This window comes from Anopheles stephensi, chromosome X (genome assembly GCF_013141755.1).
Source record: "Anopheles stephensi strain Indian chromosome X, UCI_ANSTEP_V1.0, whole genome shotgun sequence".
Classification (NCBI taxonomy): Eukaryota; Metazoa; Arthropoda; class Insecta; order Diptera; family Culicidae; genus Anopheles; species Anopheles stephensi.
This window is the reverse complement of record NC_050201.1, coordinates 15,277,852-15,297,650: the sequence shown is the minus strand read 5'-3', so window position 1 is coordinate 15,297,650 and position 19,799 is coordinate 15,277,852. Positions and strand designations below refer to the sequence as shown.

At 44.8% G+C, this 19,799-nt stretch overlaps 3 protein-coding genes across 3 annotated transcripts; 2 read left to right on the top strand and 1 right to left on the bottom strand.

The window, feature by feature from the left end:
• Positions 1-2,570: 2,570 nt before the first annotated feature.
• LOC118510595 (ubiquitin carboxyl-terminal hydrolase 30 homolog) lies at positions 2,571-5,952 on the bottom strand. The gene is made up of 5 exons (XM_036052602.1): positions 5,857-5,952; positions 5,647-5,760; positions 5,451-5,589; positions 3,850-5,371; positions 2,571-3,773 (listed from the first exon to the last, which is right to left on the bottom strand). The coding sequence occupies exons 3-5, from the start codon at positions 5,530-5,532 to the stop codon at positions 3,662-3,664; spliced, it is 1,716 nt and encodes a 571-aa protein (XP_035908495.1). The 5' UTR covers positions 5,533-5,589; positions 5,647-5,760; positions 5,857-5,952; the 3' UTR covers positions 2,571-3,661.
• Positions 5,953-5,957: 5 nt separating this feature from the next.
• LOC118510640 (ribosome biogenesis protein NOP53) lies at positions 5,958-7,678 on the top strand. Its single transcript, XM_036052718.1, has one exon. The coding sequence runs from the start codon at positions 6,161-6,163 to the stop codon at positions 7,442-7,444; it is 1,284 nt and encodes a 427-aa protein (XP_035908611.1). The 5' UTR covers positions 5,958-6,160; the 3' UTR covers positions 7,445-7,678.
• An 858-nt stretch (positions 7,679-8,536) lies between these two features.
• LOC118510456 (exportin-6-A) lies at positions 8,537-14,371 on the top strand. Its single transcript, XM_036052291.1, has 6 exons — positions 8,537-8,771; positions 8,915-9,026; positions 9,110-10,330; positions 10,398-10,828; positions 10,896-12,357; positions 12,442-14,371. Exons 2-6 carry the CDS (start codon positions 9,012-9,014, stop codon positions 12,532-12,534), a joined length of 3,222 nt encoding a protein of 1,073 aa, XP_035908184.1. The 5' UTR covers positions 8,537-8,771; positions 8,915-9,011; the 3' UTR covers positions 12,535-14,371.
• The last annotated feature ends 5,428 nt before the right edge of the window (positions 14,372-19,799 follow it).

The following is a 19,799-nucleotide window of genomic DNA, read 5'->3' as shown; positions in this document are numbered from 1 at the left end:
CGATGCAAAGGGAGTACCATGTGTTTGCGTATGCGTGGTGTGCCTTTTACTTTTACTAAATAGGGCTGGACACACAAATTCGAACGGTTGGCTTAAGGTTGTGTGGTCGGTTCTCGGCCCCTCGCTTGTTTTTTACTGATCGAACTTATTGATTTTTAATTCTGTCCGTTTCGAAGTTCAGCTTTTTTTTGTTGATAGAAAAAGGGATCTCCGCGAGTTCCCTATCCCCGACGCGAAAACAATATCCCAATCGACGACACCCACTGGTTGCGCCGAGTAGCTTCCTTGCACCCCGGCTGGCTCATTGCCATTACACTAAACCGACAGAATATGTCGAATCGTAAGTGACTTTGGTTAAAGCTTGTGAATTGAAGAATTTCAGGCTAGAGTCTGAAATGAGACCCCCCCCCCCCCCCCTCTGACCACCCCACTCACAGCAATCTCTTTACGCTACTGAGATACCTTAAATGTAGGTAAAAGTTAGGCAAAAATGTGAATATTTGGCATAGTCTGCATAGATGCCCCCCCCCCCCCCCCTCCACGACACTCATTTTTCGCTACTGAGTTACCTTAAATTTAGGTAACAGTTAAACAAAAATGTGAGAAATCGTTGTAATAATTATTTATAATAATTAAAATTAATAAATAAATAATAAATAAATAAATACTTACACTAAAAAGTCTGATAAATATACCCTTTTGGGTAACTCAGTAGCGGAAAGTGAGTGCCGTGAGTGGGGGGGGGGGGCATCTATTCAGACTTTATCCGAAAATTTTGACTAAATTTTGAATAGATTACGCAACCCCACCCTCCCCTCACCTCAACGGGCACTCATTTTTGCAACTAAGTTACCTTAAATTTAGGTAAAACTTAAGCAAAAGCGTTAAAAATTGTTGTAATAATGATTTATAATACTTATAAATAATAAATAAATCAATAATTATAGTAAACATTCCGTAAAAGATACCCGCAACTCAGGTGCACATATGAGTGCCCGTGGGTGGGGGGATCTTATTTCAGACTTTAGCCGAATTTCAATCGGAAATTTAATTCGATCACGACAATTTTTGGCCCAGCCAAACGTTAACATTTCCGAGCGCGTTTTTGTACCTCATGATCTCCACAACACAAGATCTTCCCACACATGCAGCTCCATGAAGTCCTTCGTCCATATCCCGGCCGGACATTCTTCAGAGGGTTTCAGTCACGTTAGAATCCGGATGGAACGAAACTCCAAAACCCTTTTGGCCAGCCCAGGGCAGAATTAGAAACGAAACCTTCGACAGCACCATAGTGACGCTAAACATGACCTTCTTCTGGAATCTAAAAATTGAGTCCCCGAAACCCCGATTCACTCCGATTCTGGCAGCGTAATATAGGATTTATATCCAAAAAAATTCAAGAGCGTACACCAGGTGCCCCGGATGAATCTATTGCTGCAGACTGTATTTCAATGATCTGGACCAATCGATTGGTCCATTGGTTCATGGCAATTCACCATGAACTCCGAGAGGAATCCCGCTGTCCCGCTTTGTTCAGCTGTCAGAAATGATCTCTGATTTCTAATTATATTATCGTTAGTCTGCTGGTTCGGGGTGTTCCGGTAGCCGAAGCGACAATGGCGCCGGTCTTCAAACGGCACGACCGAGGTTCAAATCCCATCCGGACCGGCTCCCCATACGCGGGGCTGACTAGCTTGCGGGTAAAATCTAGCAACAAAGAGCCAGAAATGGCAGGCTGTGAGACCTTTCCGAGGTTGAGCTAAAGTCTGAATAGATACTCCCCCCCCCCCCCCCCCCCCCATTCACGGGCACTCATATTTGCAACCGAGTTACGCAAAGGGTTATCTTTTTCAGACTTTTTACTATATTTTTTTATTATTTATAATTATTAAAAATTATTATTACAACTATTTTTCACATTTTTGCTTAACTTTCACCTAAATTTAAGGTAACCCAGTAGCGAAAAGTGAGTGCCGTGAGTGGGGGGGGCATCTATTCAGACATTAGCCCAGGCTTTAACCACTTTGAACACATCTGGAGTTTGCAATAATTGAATTAAAAATCAAACTGATCGTACATCTCCGCACGTTTTAGTGTTTTCTAAGTGTCACCAGTTACCGATACCTTCTAGCGATCACTATGTAGAAGGTTCAAGGATTCTTCCAATGAAGGACGCTACCTGTCGTTTGTGCGGTGTGGTTATTTGGGCGACATTTTTTCCATAATTTTTCGAGGCGGGAAAAAACTAACTTTCATCTTTTTCGAAGCCCTATATAACTTCGAAGGATCTTAGCCTGCCGATTTGAAGTCATTGGGAATTTGAGGAACGACTATCCAACTACGTGGTCTCAAAGGGTTTAGTAAGCCATAAGATGGAACCTTGTAAGCCGTTAAGCCAAGAAAAGAGAAAGAGAGAGAGAGAGAGAGAGAGAGAGAGAGAGAGAGAGAGGGATTTGATACCGGTTTCTTCGTGTTAGTAATGGATGTCGCTACCGCCTCGCTGTACACTACATGAACACGTGGTGGTGATGAGAATAGTGGATTACAAAATTTAAAATCCATTCCAATTCCATTGTGGTTTAAGAATTTATTTCAAAAAAATACATCTTTCATTGTTCATACGCTTAACGTTCTGCTTTGCGAAGTAAACTCTCTAAACATCGGCAGATCACACTGCTACGATTAATTCGGGAAATAGTACACATTTATCTAGTAAGAGGTGTTTTGCCTATTTTGAAATGTAACCAATTGCGAGCATCTGGCAAAGCCAGTGGTGGTAGCTTTTTCCTTCCCAAAAACCTATCTTTACGGCTAATCAAAGGTAGTCATGTTTGCTAAGCTGTTCTAAAGTCAAGGTAAAGATTGCTCATGCACTTGCAAATGCACATAACCTAAGCACGTAGCAACATTTGGCTAGAACTATCGAAGGAAAGACATCTAGAAACTTGCATTATGCACAACGAGAAAGCGCACGGATATATTTTTGGATATTTTTTTTCTGGTAGTCAGAAAACGAAAACCGGGGAAACTGTATCTATCTGTGTTTGCATTGCAATTGTTAAAGCATGCAACATATCGTACATGGCTTAACTCATATCACACTACAAAACAAAACGCCTTATACCTTAATTTGCAGTTGTGTTTTCACGCTTAAAATTAGTAACACTTACAACGATGGTTGACTGAATCGTTAGTGGCTATCAATATATGTGTATTTGGATTTTTGCTCCTGTTTCGTCCGTAACGCCGTCACGATGCTTTGGGACATATTGTTAGTCTAAAATGTACTGGTTTATAGTTTTAGCTCTGTTCGTATATCCTTACGTTATCCTACCATTCTGCTACCACTAAAGCGTAAAGACATCGATAACAAATGCAGCTCGGGGTTTTTTTTTTGTGTGTTTTCGACACCTATTTCTTGTCCCTTTTCTCCATTAACGCTAGAAGATTTCGTTTGCTGGCTATCGGCCATCATCCAAGAGAAGAGTTATAGTAAGACGTTAAATGTGCAAATTCAAAATCCTTTCCTCTAGAAGTTCGCACATCCATCCAAATAGTAACGTTTGCGTGCCGTGTATTGCTTAACTTAAGTGCTGTACATCACAATTGCGCACCGGAAAGCGCCGAGCTGCGAGCGGGAAAGAAAGTTTTGTACGTCTTACGGATATTTGGACGATGAGCCACGATCGTAGAAAAGCATGTAGGCGGAACTGTTCAGCACCTCCTCGATAGGAACCTCCCGCACAACGGTGTCCGACGTGTAATACCATCTGCGTAAAGGAATGAGAGGAATCAATTAATTCCGACCTACAGGCAGCTGCCAGGATCCCAATGCTCAATACTTACTTGTAGGAGTTTCGCAGTGCACCACGCCGGTACGTTACGAAGTGTCCCGCATTTGCTTCGCCCGAATGCACAATGACCGCCAGCAGGCGGTAAAGGTTGCGTGGAAACATTGCACCGAAGGTGTACGAACCGAAGCTCATCGAACCGGATGATGGTTCCATGCCGCTGCTGTTGGCGGCTCCACTACCACCGATCGCATCCAGCCCACTGCCGCCCACCGGATCGTTCTGTCCCATGCTAGCCATCAGACCGGCCGAATAAAGTGATGTGGTCGATCCCCACGGTGTGCTAATGTTACTGTTCAGTCCCGGTTGCACAAAGCTGTACGGTGCCATCGAAAGCGTCTCGGGAAAGTGCACACTATCCAGACGCTTGTGCACGTGTCCACTCGCGTGCCAGGTTGTGCGGGCAATGTGAATACACAGACAGGCGGGAAGCTTGCTGAACGTGAGTGTCTTCGTGTGGGTGGTTATTTCGTGGCAAGCATCACACTGTACCGCATCTAGCATTTCCGGCTGAATAAAGTCCGACAGCAGGTTGCCGATACCCAGCCCGGGTGCAGCCGTTTCTGGCAGTGGCAACGTAATGCTGTCGAACTTGTCGTACCGTACCGTTGACTTGTGGCCACAGCCGCCACAGCACAGCTGACTGCCCATCCCACCCCGGAACGGGTGCGGGATCTGGGCCTGCTGTTTATCGCCCCAGACGGACACCCTTCCGGGGCCACGGTTCAATCGCTCGAGCGAACGATACGAAGCCGAATGACGCTTGCCAGCAAAATGGTTCCCAACATCACCAACCGCAGTACCCGGATCGTGTGTCGGCTGTGGTCGCATCACTGCTACCGGCTGCCGACTACCAAACCGTCGCCCGGAAACGCTCGGGAATGCTGCGTTGATCGCATGCGTCGGTGACGCACCAAACTCGACCAGCGAACAGTCCTGCGACTGTTCCTCGTTCTCCGTACAGACCGAGTGTGGCGAATCGGGTGTGTGCGCTTCGGAGCGTGTGTAACGCATCAGGTTCGTCGATTCGTCGTACTCCGCGTTGCAAAAGTCCGACAGCATTGCGCTGGACGGGCGTGCCGGTATGGCGTGGAAGCCTACCTCACCACCGCCAGCCCCAAACCCACCGGCCACATCGTCTAGCGCATCGGACAGGCAACCAATTTTGCGCGGTTTCGAAACTTCCTCCTCGAGCGAGCTGAGCATCACCAGCAGCAGTTCGTGTGCGTCGTGCTCCTCGGGCGAAATTACCCAGCCCAATGCGTGCAATGCCCGGATGACGGCACCGGGCGCGTACGGATCGCCGCGCAACGTCGGATGCGTCCCGTTCACCACCTCCAGCACGTTCTGCAGCGACGACACTAGACTCTTCTTATCTTTGGTGTTGTGCAGCTGCAGCCAGGCGATAAACTGTGGGCAGGCAGCGAGCGCTTGCAGCAGCGTGTTGAGAAAGCACGTTTTGCCGAAATTATGCAACCCCGCAATCTGACCACGGCGTTGCCGAAGCTTGGATGAGCCTGTGGAATAGGGGGAAGCAAGTTTTCAGTGGAAGAATCAGGAAAAAAAGGAAAATACGACCCCAGGAAATGTTCTTACCCGAGGGACCCCAAAAGACAAAAGCACCAACAACGACTGCCGCTGTCACGCCAGCGGCCATCAATAATTTTTCGCTTTCCATTGTATTATTCCCGCGTTTGCGAATGCTTCCTAGCAGTGCATGGTCCTAGTAAAAAAGCTGCAAAGAATTGTGCTTGTTAGAAACCATCTCGAAACAGCATCTTTCTTAACTTACAGCGTTCTTGTACGTATGTTTACATGAGTATTAATTTTGCTTGCGACACACAAATGACGCGGCGTTGAGATGTAATGTACTGCCACCAATCGGCCCAATAGTCGGTGGGGGCCTCTGTTTGGAAAATATTTTAATTACACCTTACGATCGAAAATCGAATAATGGGAGCAATATTTTTTTCATTTTCGCTGGCACTGTATCGATCTTTACCTGGAAATGATTGTTGTTTTCTTTATTGTGTGTTTTCTTTTTTTTCTTTCAGCAGACTGACAGCACGCGATCTAGTAACCTTGGTTTCTATTTGACACTTGCTGTAGCATTGTACTCCGTTCACAACAGGATGTAGCAAGTGCGTATGGCAACCGTTTCCAACCATATGTCATTTGTCTTGTTGATTTTGTTCTACGTATTCGTTTCACTGTGCGAAGCACGCACGTGCTAAACTATAAACAAGCCATTAGGATCTGCAAATAATTTCCTTTTTAATCCGATCCTATCTATTCCAGCAGTCGCGATGAGCAAAAAGCATGTTTCACGCAAACTGAAGTCGGCTTGGCGCAAGCATATCGATATATCGGACGTCGACCGATTTCTCGAGGAACAGCGGCAAGATGAGCGTGCCGGTGGTGGTAAAATCGGGGAAAAGCCCGATGTGGAGCTGTTTACCGAGGACAGGAAAACGAGCGCATCGAAACCGACGCTGCGGGAAATACGGAAAAAGAAATTCGACGAGCTGCCCAGATCCCTGCTGCCGCTCGTGAACACATCGAACGTGAGCGATCCGATTGTGAAGCGCAATATTAAGAAAAACAGAAATCCCATAGCGCCGGTAGCACCGACACCGGTGCGGATAAAGAAACGGGGCCGACCGAGCGGTATCGCACCGGCCACAGCGGAAGATATATGGGCCAAGGATCCTGTGCCCGCGGAGCTGAAAAACGAATGGATCGGGAAGGAACTGTTGCACCACACGCTCCGGAACGTTGGCAAACCGTTGGTGACCAATCTCCCTGCACGGATGGACAAAGCGCAGCGAGTGCTGCCGTTGCGCAAAAAACTACCGGACGAAGGTCTCAGTTACAATCCCGCAATCGACGATTACCTTAAGCTGAAGCAGCGCGTAATCAAACAGGAGCAAGCGGTCATTAAGAAGGAGCAACACTACGATCGTGTGGTAACGCAAATGTTCGTGAAGGTAACGCCCGAGGAGAGGCACATTACAGAGCTGAAGGAAATGTCGGAAGGTTTGGTTACTGCGGTAAAGCCCGAACCAGAGAATAAAGCACCTGCATCAAAGGCTAAAGAAGCTCCCGCTGAAGAAGCTGCCGCCGAAGATGCTGCCGCCGACACGCCGCCAGCAGTCGTTGTGGCGAAGCGTAAAAAGCCAATATCGCGTGCGAAAAAACGAGCGCGTGAAGTGCAGGAGCAGGAAGAAAAATTGATCCAGCGGGAAATAAGCAAACTGATCGCGATCGACAATCTGGACGAGATCAGCAAGGAGATAGAGAAGAACGAGCGTAAAGCTAAGTTGATAGCGAAGAAACGGGCAATCAAGAAGAAGGTCCTGAGGTCCAGGATTAAAATGCCCCTTGAATTTGTTGAGCCACAGCAGTTGTCGGGTAGCTTGCGAACGATTCAACCGCTCACAAATCTACTAGCTACGGGACTGCCGAAAGCACGTAAAGTTGCCATCCTGCAGAGATCGCGTGGTGAGGTGGAGCGTAAGAAGCATCGTGTTAAGAAAGTACGCTACACTCGCAGCTCGCACAAAGAACTTGTGCCGGAAAGTAAAGCTTGAATGGTGATGTGACTCAAAGAAACGGCTGGCGTTAATTATTCTGCAACGCTTTATTACTTTTTTTTTGCAAAATCATCTATTTTATAAAAAGCATTTGAATGAGTTGGGTCGTGAGCGATACTATTTTGATTGGGAATTTCCATTATCTGTTGTACCGGCAAACCATATAAAGCATGTAAAATAATAACAAGAAATAAAACAGGAATGTCTATTGGCGGTCCGCTCGATTCGAAAGTTGTGGTTTGAAATTTTATTAAAGCGAAGAAAATATCATGTTTTAAGATCGAGCTATGTCTATTACATATCACTACACGGTTCCATATTGATTTGATGCACGTATGAAAATGATATTGTTATTATTATCTTTTACGAACAAAATCTTATTTTCCACACCCGGACCTGGAGTCTCCATAAGCTAGATATTGTTGGTTAGAATAATTATGTTTTGCTAGTTCTTGATTAAAATTTTCTTAGACTCCCCTAACTGCATATAGAAGCAGCCAACATAATGCTTTAAGTAAAACTGAAATCTGCTTGTTTTTGAAGTTTTGTCTCTTTCGCACCACTACGAACGTACGTTGAGTGAGTGAGTAGCGTTTGCTCTGCCATTGAATGTGATAACTATGCGGCTGCTTAAATCCTGTTTTACACCTTAACAGTTTTGTTGTTAAGGGTGAAATAGTTGAAAGGCATGTTTTATCTTGATTTCTTTATTTCTGTCCATTTTTATTTCTGTCACTCCCTCTCTCTCTATATATATATATAAGTCTCTCTCTTTCTCTAAATTAAACCCTGTGAGATTCTTTGGTCTGAAAGCTCGTTAAAAAGTGTTCGATGTAATTTTTAATCAACTGACGCCGACATTTCAACATTTCGACATTAAAAATGAAACGTAAATTATCACTGCATAAAATTCGACCATTCGACAGTATTTCAATACACACATTTGCAAAATTATAATATGTTCATTGGGTGATTTCGTTCGCTTGTTTCTCGGACCCACCCTGCCTATACAAACCTTGTTTGGAAACGTCAAAACGCGCCCGGATCGAAATGAGTCATCTCGCTCGGAACATATCATTCTCGTCTGTCCAACACCCTTTCGTCATTTCATGTGAAACAAAGGAGACTGTCGGTATCGTAGCTGGTGTTTGTGTCGAGCAAATTTTGTGATTCTACCCAATATTACTGTGTTTCGTGTTAATTTGTGAAAAATTTGTGCATCATTGCATTCCCCAGTATAATTAGTGAAGTAAAAATTCTACCAGTGGCCTAAATAAATGGTTAAAACACGAACAGTTTGGCAGCGTAATACCGGATGATCTAGGTGTGTTTCCAAGATGGCGTATACGTGCTCGAACATGTTCGCTTAGTGTTTTGTAAGGCGAATCTGGTTTTCATCGGCAACTCGCATTTAAATCCAAACTTAACTAGCGCCTACCCCTACGAACATTCCATCTCATTGGGTAGGAAGCTGAACCGCATAGCAGTAGATAGAAGTAAGGCGAAATCTTCGCAAACGCCTAAGACTGATCGTAAAGAAAACGCAATCATCCATCTCATCAAAATGGCAAATTTGGTTGTAAGTACCCTGTTTTCTGTACAGCCCACATTTTATGGGGGTTTCGTTTTGCATACCCAGTTTTTATTACTTCTTGTCCCTAGCCATCGTCACTGTTGCAAACCGTTCAGGAGCTGCTGACGCGTTTCTACAGCCCGCAGACGAACAATGAAGAGAAAAATGCCATCGAACTGAAACTGCAGGAGCTGCAAACCACATCCTTCAATTGGCGCATCAGCTTGTCCTACATGAATACGATCGACAATTCGTACTTATGGTTTTTCGCTGCCTCCACCATCGAGCGGACGGTTAACTACCTGTGGAAAAATCTTAACCCGGCCGATCAGCAACAGCTTCGCATGGGTCTGTACGATCTGTACGTGAACTATCCGTGCGACGTACCAGCGCTGCAGCGCGACAAGGTGGCAAAGATAATGGCGACTGTCGCACGGCAGCAGTGCAGCAGCAATGGTAGGAATTACGAGGAGTTTGTGAACAGTGTGCTGGGACTGTTGGAGGACAAGTTTTTCCTCGGACTGTCACTTGTTGGTGCCATCGGTGATACCGTAACCACGATCGAGAACTCGCAAGCTTCGACCTTCGGCCATATTGTAAATCGCCACACCCCGAACATTATGCGGGCGCTTAACAAATACTGTGGCTTCTTTGTCATCTTCGTGCGGGGCGACAGCATTCAAACCGTGTTCGACTCTATCAATGGTGAGCGCAAAAATCAATACTGCTCCCATCTGCTGAACACCATACAGCAGTACTTCAGCTGGATGAAGCTGGACCGGGTGGAAGCATTGATGGTAGGTAATATATCGTTTCTCGCCTGTGCCTGGAATGTGATGCGTGACGGAGCGATCGGTGCGATAGGGGCGTTAACCGAATTGCTGTACCGCAATGAATCCCTCTCAAAAGATGCCGGTCGTCAGTTGGCGATCGGGGTGAATCACATCATCGCACAGGAAACGCTGAAACTGTCCGATGATCTGTACCAAGACAAGGTGTGTGAACTCGTCCGGCAGTACATAAAGCGCGGTTACCCGTACGAGCACGACAACAGGGAACGCCTGTTGCATCATCTGCTGGAGTTTACCTTTTGCGCCAAGACGCCACACGCACTGATGGACAGAGTCAACGTGTGGACGTACGTGTGTGGTTCGCGGTACGCCGAAGACGCCGATCCGGACCTGTGTCTGGTGGGCACGAAACTTTCGCCGGATTTTGCACATAAATTGATAAGCTGTCTGAAGCAAACGCTTTTCTTCTGCACCTATCCGGATCTGGAACAGCTAGACGACGAAGAACTGGATGAAAATGTAAGAAGTGTGTGTGTGTATGTGTGCGTTTCACTTTTTTGTAATATATTCCTTTACTCTTTCGTAGAACGAAACGGAGCTGAACAGATTCCAGAATCAAAGCATCGATCTTATTTGTCAGCTGACCCACTTCCTGAAGCCACCGATGGCCGAAGAATTACTGATCTCGCTTTTGCAGCATAACACGTCCAGCGCGTACGTTGAAGGTAACATCTTTTTCCGTGGGATGGCACAATCCGTGCATGGTAACGCGCAACTGCTTCAACGTTACGAAGACGAACGGATGACTCGTGTCTGCATGGCCGATTATATAACGGCCTGTAACCTGATGGCGGAACTAGCGACGGTGCTGTACAGCAAATGTCCGAACATTGATTTCGCAATGCAACAAATAACAATTGCCCACATCGGACTGTTTGTCGAACTGTGCGAGGTGCTGGATCCGATTATTGAGATGTGCAGCAAAATGGTTTCCTTCAACGTGTATATTTTCCCTGCGTAAGTAGCTGCCGAGCGCCTTCCCATTGAGCGATACTGCTTATTTAAACTCTTTATTTGCTTACAGATTGGCACAACATATTTTGCAAATCAAACTGTGCCTACAAATGGGTCCCGTTACCGCCGGTTGCCAGGGCCAGGATCAGAATTTGCGCAAAATTTACAACACCGTTCCGTACGAGCAAAAAGTGTTGCTGTTGACAAAGCTGCCCCAATTCCTATTGCATCAGAATAATGCAAAACCGGCTGACTGGACACGGGTAATAAACGCTGTGGTACAATTACTTAACTTGTACGTGTCTGAACGGATACTGGGACCAACAACATGCTTGATGGTGTTTGACGTCCTGAAGGGAGGCGCGATGAATTCGAAGCTGATGCACCTGACTAAAGAGACCCGTAGCATGGTGTACCGGGCGGTTTGCACCTGTTTGATTATGATGTGCGACGATACCGACCCGAAGTCGGCCGAACTCATGCCATCGATGGTGCTGGAGCAGTACATCTGCTTCATCGGTAGCAGCGTGTTAGAGTTTTTGCCGGAAACCTTCCAAACGCTTCCGGCCGACCAGCAGAAACAAACCATCGACACGGTGACGCACGAGCTGAAGCAACTGACGCGCATAATGCTGTCCTGCGAAACGGAAAACAGTGTCATCCGGTCGCGTCTTTCCGCCGCAATGTTTCGCATAATAGAGAAGGTCATCACGATGTTCCGCAGTTCGCTTTCGATGTGCATCTGGGCGATGAAGGATGCGTCGAGCTGCCAGTTGTTCGATGTGCTGCTGGAATTTTGCAGCTGCTCCGTAAACTCGCTCCAAACCCGCACCGATACGCGTCTGTTGAGCGAGGTGGTGCTGCTGCTGAAGGAACTGTTCACGGTCGAGGAGAAGTTCGGTGTGCATCGGCTGCGGTCCGTGCTAACGCTGCTAAACATATTCCGGAGCCTGGTGACGGATTCGCACAACCGGTCGCTCGTACCGGACATCATACACGTCGTGATCAATGAAGTGCTTCCGGTGGTCGCGAGCGACGAGAGTTACACGGAGAAGGACGATTCGCTGCGGTACGAGGATGTGTTGAATCGGCTGTACGAGGTGCTGCACGATTTGCTGCACCATCGCTGGCAGTACTTTGTCAGTGCGAACCCGTTGGCACAGGTTGAGCCGGAAACGCGTGCGATCGTGCAACCAGAAGCATTTCTGGCGATCATGAACGCGTACGGTTACGCGCTGCTTAGCAACAGCGGATATCCGACCGTGATCGGGACGGTGCTAAATTCGCTCGATAGGCTGCACATGCGCCGCAATCTATTCCGCCTGCCGCTGTTCGTCGACCAGCTGATGAACCACTTCATCAAGTCACTGCTCAAGCTAGCCGTGTCGCACGTCGGCAATCTGCACCTGGAACAAATCACCAATTTGCTGTACGGAATGATGGACGTCGATCCGATGCGGCTGAAAGTGATCGTATGTGATCTGGGTCTGACCCGCGATCTAACAACGTACCACATGCTCCAATCAGCGGAGGTACCTATCAAGCAAACACAGCTAGGGCTGTACAACTGTAAACAATCCATACTAACAATGTTTCTTTTCCTCCCCTTTTTCCAGGACTTTCCCTCATTCCAGATGGCATTCAAGAAGATCATCAATGAAGCCAAAACGCAATCTCCCGCGTGCAACAACTTCCAGTTCCTGAACTAAGTAAGGAACAGTCGGGAGAAACTGTTTTCATTTTTTTTACTTAGCAACTAGAGAAACGTGTTCATTGTAGCTGCGATTTGTTGTTTTTCGTTACGCGGATTCTATCGCTTGGGTGTGTGTGTGTGTGTGGCCGCCTCAAAGAAGGTTATAAGTTTCTACGCATCTTCGGTGATGCGACTATTATTTTTTAGGTTCTTGACAAAAAAATCTTCATAGAAGTATTGCCACACTATTTACTCTATTTTGAAAGAGAGTTAGAGAGCGAGTGAGCGAGTGAGCGAGTGAGAGAGTGTTGAGAGTGAGAGCGAGAAAACGAGAGAGAGAGAGAGAGAGAGAGAAAGAGAAAAAGGGGGAGAGAAAAACATTCATGAGCTGGTCAGTAAACGAAAAACAACATCATATACATTTACATACAATTTTCCATTAAGAAAGATTCGCATATAGGCGGTTTATTTATTCATTTATTTTATTCGCACAACCATACGAGAAGCAGGGTAAGGAGGTAGGGAAAGAGAAGGAGAGAGAGAAAAATAGAGAGAAGTAGAGAGAGAGAGGGAGGGAAGAAGATAGATAGAGTGAGATAGAGAGAAGGAGAGAGGGAGGAACGGAGATAGATAGAGAAATAGAGAGAGGGAGAGAGAGATAGAAAGAGATAGAGAGAGGGAGCGCAAGACAGAAAAAGGGAGATTGGGAGAGAATGATGGAGCGAGAGATGGAGAGAGCGATGGAGAGAGAGAGAGAGAGAGAGAGAGAGAGAGAGAGAGAGAGAGAAGATACCAATGCTAGAACTCAAATCATACATTTCTTCACATATACATCTATCTGTATATCATTTAACTCAAAACAACTTATGCAAGTGGTATCGTTAGGCGCATTCCTTTCTTAAATTTGCTGCTTTTTCCCGTTAAGCAGCGCCACTCTCATCCAATCTCAAACTCTAAAGTTATTTTTCGATTATTTTCTGACTATTATTTATCTTTATTCTACGCTTTATTAGATGAGAGTAAAGGACGATAGTAACGGGGGCGAGGGGGGGTGTTCAGCGAAAGGAACCGAGGGGAGAAGACCAATGTGTAATGGGCATACACGTAAATTCCATCAAAACGTTGTATTGGCTCGGTGTGGACGGAACTTTCGCAATAGCAGGAGATAGCATCATACACACGCGTTTATAATATGACTCAAAGAAGAGAAGACATTATATTATTTAGCTTTGATAACTGTTATCATTTGTCAGATGTTATTAGTTTGTTTGTTCGAGCGACATAGATTTTCAGAACCAGGATATTGCATTTAGATTTTTGGTTTTTGGTTTAGGTTTTATGTTTTCCCCCGATCGATTCGAATGATTTCATCCCATTTTTTAACATTGTCTTTTTATATACAGTGACGGACAATAATGTAAGACCACTTCTATACCCGTTTTTCAAACGACTGCTTTCGATATTTCTTCTAGGTATAATCAAACAAAACTTTGGCAAAAGCATCCTCAACATCTTAAGTTTTTTTTTCATTTAAGTTTTTTTTTCACAATAATTCACAGATCATTGAGAAGAAAAAAAACTTAAATTAAGTAAAAAAAAATGTGACCTAAAAAAATCTACCGGTTTTGAAAACAGAGCTAGACAATGTGAAGGATAAAAAATAGAAAGAGTGGATGCGCAAAACAATTAAAAAAAAAATTGTTCGATTTTTAAGTTTGATGAATCGACTTATGTGTTGTATAACATGTTTTGGTCATACTTTCATTAGAGTAACAAAAAGATACTTAAAATCGATAACTCCATCGGGACAATGATAGAAACCGTTTTGCCAACATCTGAAACTAAATTTTGCATTCCGTTGAAAAATTACACCATAACCTCAGTTTTACGATTTTAAAACATCAAGTGGTCTTATTATATTGTCCGACACTGTATATGTATGTCGCCCCTCTGTTGAAGCAAAAATGACACTAAGAAATAGAAGAAAAATTATTCCATGTATATTCAGAACGAGACGTGATATTTACATGAACTTTAAGGAAATAAAACTAAAAGAATTAAAAGATTTGCCTGGTGTTGCCTGGTTTAAGCACTCGTCGATTATGTTTTCACAGATGGCAGTGTTTTATTTTTTTCAGGTCGTAGAACAAGGGTCTATAGGGTTAAACCAATATGCGATTTGAAGATACCACATAACCTTGGGCCAGCCCCGAGGTCCTCACGCGATGGGCTCAGTATTTTGATGAATCGCTAAATGATCAGCTCAGCGAACAGGTTCCACTAGCAGATGATTGCACCACCTACTGCCACCTAGCACTGACGAGACACGAAAGGCTGTCCGTTCGGCTTAAGAACAACAAGGCGCACCAGGCACCGACGGAATAGTAGAACCGAACTGATGAAAAACGGTGGTGCAACACTCGAACAGGACTTTCATCAAATTATCACTGAAAGTATGGTATGCGTTGTGATTGGAATCTTGGTATCCTCTAACCCATATACAAGAAGGGAGATAGGCTAGAGTGCAGCAATGACAGGGGTTTTACACGGCCTTCTCCCAAATGCTACACGATCGACTTGTCCCATTTATTGAAAAGATAGTTGGAAACTATAAGAGAGGATTCCGGAATGGAAAATCTTGGAGAAGATGGCGAAGTAGCAGCTCCACTCCTCAACATCTCTTCCTTGATTTAAAAGCCACATATGACAGTATAGCCAGCGTAAAGCTATACGACGCAATGAGCTGTTGCGGAATCCCGGACAAACTTACCAGGTTTGTAAGAATGAAAGGACCCAGGCGCCAGGGAGATGAGCTTGTCTGTATTCTTTTCAATCTGACGCTAGAGGGAGAGCCATCAGTGACTCGGGGGTGGAAACTTCGGGGACCATCTTCTATAAGTCAATCCACATCCTGGCATACGCTGATGGTATAGACATCATTGGTTTGAGGCTATGTAGTGGAAGTGAATGACGCCATGACTCCTCGATTGTCTATCTTTGATGAGTCTTCAATACTAAAAGCTATTGACCATCTCAAGCCATCGTTTGTCCCGGGACCGGACGCGATTCCGCCTTCCATCCTGAAGCGAAGTGGTTGCCACCATTGCGCCAATCCTGGTCTCGATTTTTCGCGACTCGTTTCGCCTGGGTACCTATCCTGCTAGCTGGAAAGCCTCGTGGTTAGTTCCAGTGCACAAAAAGGGAGCTTGTAATTACCGCGGCATCACATCGCTTTGCTCCTGCGCTAAGGTTTTCGAGCTTGTTGTGTACGAACTTCTTCTCGCTGCTGCCTCAAACTACCTCAGCACTACTCAACACGGATTCGTCCCCAAGCGCTCTACCACCACAAACTTGGTTGAATTTGTCAGCCAATGCCACAGGATCATCGACTCCGGCTCCCAAGTGGACGCGGTATATACGGACATCAAAGCTGCCTTTGATAGTGTCCCGCATTCCTTGCTACTCGCCAAGCTCGAGGTGTTGGGTACGCCCGTCCAATTTGCCGGCCGATCTTACCGCGTGAAAATTCATCGCGTTGTATTCCTGCTTCTTCAGTGGTGCCTCAAGGGAGCATCCTCGGACCGCTGCTGTTCGTCATTTCCATCAATGACGTAACTAGGGTGCTCCCCGCTGGAAGCCACCTACTGTTTGCTGATGATGTGAAGCTATTCCTGTCGCACCAAGACCGGTCCGACCAACTCCGCCTTCAAGCTACACTCTGTTCATTCCAATCCTGGTGTTCAGAGAATGGTCTTGAATTGTGTGTTGAGAAGTGTGTTGTCGTAACGTTCACGAGAAAGCGCTGTCCTCTGGTGTACGACTACACATTTAACGGTTCTGCTATTGTCCGCAAAAGCTGTGTTAGGGATTTAGGAGTACTCCTCGATGAGAAGCTGAGCTTCCACGAACAGCTGGAACACGTCGTCACCAAGGGCAACCAGCTTATAGGCTTGCTTAAGCAACTTACTCGCGACTTCACGGACCCGGTCTCCATCAAAACGCTCTACTGCTCCTTGGTTCGATCGGCGCTGGAGTATGCTTCCATTGTATGGTGGCCATCTGCTGCTCGACCCCTAGCCCGTTTGGAATCCGTCCAGCGCAAATTCACCCGGTTCGCATTGCGCTTCTTGGAGGGTCCAAGTGGACTACGACGCTCGCTGTGCGCTTTTGGGTATCGAGTTGCTGAACCAGCGTAACTGCAACGCCCAGAGGGACTATTTGTTGCGGGACTTTTGGACTACCGGATCGACTCCCCAGCACTACTCTCTGGGCTCAACTTATACGTTCCAACCAGGCCGCTTCGCCCAAGGACGCTGCTTGACGTAGAGGATCGCCGATCCCGTTTTGGTACCTTTGATCCCTTTGATCCCCCCCTTTGATCCCTTGATCCCGTATGTGCCGTGCATATAATTGTATCAGTAATCGTCACCAATCGTCACCGACCATCGTCACGCGCTGCGCTTTTAAATTTTATTCGATCCGTCCGTCCTTGTAACTGTTAAGTGTCTTAGCAATTAGGCTTCAGGGGGGCCTTGCGTGGCTCGTTGAATTATAATGACAATAAACAATAAACAATAGTGGAAGGTTACCAAAGGATCGAGCAAGCGTCACTAAACCACGGAGAGGAGATTAAGGAGGCGAAAGCAAAAATGATGGTGGCACCATCAGCGGCCTTGCTCTGATTTACGCACGGGTGAGGTGGCCGATAGGTGACCGCTCTTTTGAAATCGTCCGAAACATCACCTATCTGGGATAGAATGTCATCACCAATACCAACATTGACGTTGAGGCTAAGCGCATTGGTATTGACTTCCAACCGGTCATACTACAGCCTGAAGGAATCTTTTCCTCTGTCCTAAGATGCGCAGAAGGATGTTTGGCCTCGCATGTGTGTGGAAGGACAATGGAGGAGCCGCTACAATGACGAGCTTTACGGAGCTGTACGATGATCTCACCATCGTGCATGCGATTTAGACTCGCCAGACTCGCCAGGTGGGGTGGTCATGTCATGAGAACGGCACCGGACGACCCAGCCCGTACAGACCTTTTACCAGGACCACGTTTCATCCCCCAGAGTGAGGATTGACTCTCCAAATATGCGGTATCGATAAGTCTGGTAAGCCAGAAATGGCAGCCATAACACAACAGGTCGGTAGGCCAAGAAAGAAGAAGCAGAAGATTAACCTAAGCAATCTACCTCTTCTTCTTTTTATATGTCGAACCTAGTCCGCCTTTACCTGACCAGTGCGCCACAGTAGTCACCGTAGAACAAATATTATTTTTACATAAAATCAATTAACATCAAAGACTATATGTAAAGTTGAGTAAATTATTGTGTTCCTGTACCTTCCCCCGAGATGGCGCTAGTATTGCTGATTCTTATGGGTATTATTGAACGATTTTGTAAACTGTATTACTAATCTATGATTTGTTTGGAGTTTGTATTAATGAAAAAAATGTACTTAATATTCACTAAACAAACATGTATATTTAAAACAAATGCTTTTCGAACGTTGTTTGGTTTAAGCTCAGAGACGAAATACTACCGCTTTCGCTAAGTGTTGGAATGAGACTGATCTCGTTTTTACTCAACAGATCAAAATATTGTTGTAAATTTAAATCAGTTGTTTTTGTATTGTTCATGATTACGGCATCGAGATAACAGTGCCGGAAGAAAAGGTTGCCGCGTATATAATAGTTATTACTAGCTTCAAGCAACAAATAGTTTTCATACCAAAGACATGTTCATTTAAAGTTTACTTTTTAATTATTAATATGCGTTAGATTGTACAAAAAAAAACTTGATAAAGCTGCCAAAACTTTAGGACGAACTTCTATCAGGAGAAAGGGATGATGAATCTAGAGGTCAGGGTACACAGCACAATCTTTCTTCGCACAATGACACCTATCGCGAAGCCAGTCGATAAAAATAAACCACTGGTTTGGTTATACCGACCAATAAATTTATCTAGGGTAACTGTACCAGTTTTCGGCACGTTAGTGCAGCTGATCAAAAAAAATACAAATACAATTATTAAACTTAATAATTTTGATTGAAGGTGGTATTATTTTGGTTGTAAAACTATCAAAGAATGCTTCAGCATTCATAATTTATTGATTAAACCCAGTTTTGTTGAAATATTAGTAAAAATGCAAACATTGGTTTTGCTCCTATTTTCGGCATCACGAATAGACGATTTGAAACACTCGAATAGGCGTTATTAGTTAAAGAAAAATAGTTTAAAAAATTTTCTACTCTTACTTTGTTTAAATTCATGATAGAAAGTAAAATAATTAATTTTATGTTGCCCTCATCACCATCTTCCGTGAAAAATGATGCATTCAACATTTTTAAACAAACTTTTCCCACTAGCAGTAACAAACTGGTGTTGCTATTAGTAAACGAACCAGAGATTTGACAGCCAATTTGACAGATAGCGTAACTACTCGATCAGTATTTATATCGTTCGTTATCTTTTTATCGACTCGTGAGCGGTAGGCGTTCGCGATGCCAATTCGAGTAGATCAATTTATTGGTCGATATAACCAAAAATGTCAAATCTAACAAACGACTGTAACTTGTTGTCCATTGACCTCAGTATAAAATTTGGCATGATATATATATATATATATATATATATATATATATATATATATATATTTTTTTTTTTTTTCAGTATATTACTATTTTTTTAGAATCAAAAATAAAGTTCCGTTCCAAAACAGTCAAAATATCAAGATACAGCATTTAAAAGATGAGCTGAAAGTTACTGCCATTTTTTACCTCTTTTTAAAACATGTTCAACTAGCAATACGACCAGGCCGTTCTTTGAGAATAAAAAAAAAATTTCAAATTAGAAAATTCGTCGAGAGCAATTCTTCAGAAGTGGGAAATTGAGAATTCTTAGTTTGAACCCATTGATAGAGCGAAAAATTCCAAATTGACAAAAATTTAAAGTTGTTTTTTGACTTTTATCCCGGCATATGCCCACTGTGTAGTTGGGAAGGATCACCAAGATGTTAGCCGCCGATCAGATCTCCAGCCTTGGGCTTAAAGTTGTTTCCATTATCTCGTGATGAGATATTAGTTTATTGGTGTCCACTTCTAATATTTGATAAACCATTCAGCAATTTTATGATTGTAGCGAGTATCTTCTGGTAAGGACTAGTGGTCCGTGGCAGTTTAGTTCTTCCTTCGATCGACGGGACAACGGGAGCCAGATCACCAATCCTTTGCCAGCTCACGGCGGCTCCACTTGATCCGCTGATCCTGACGACATC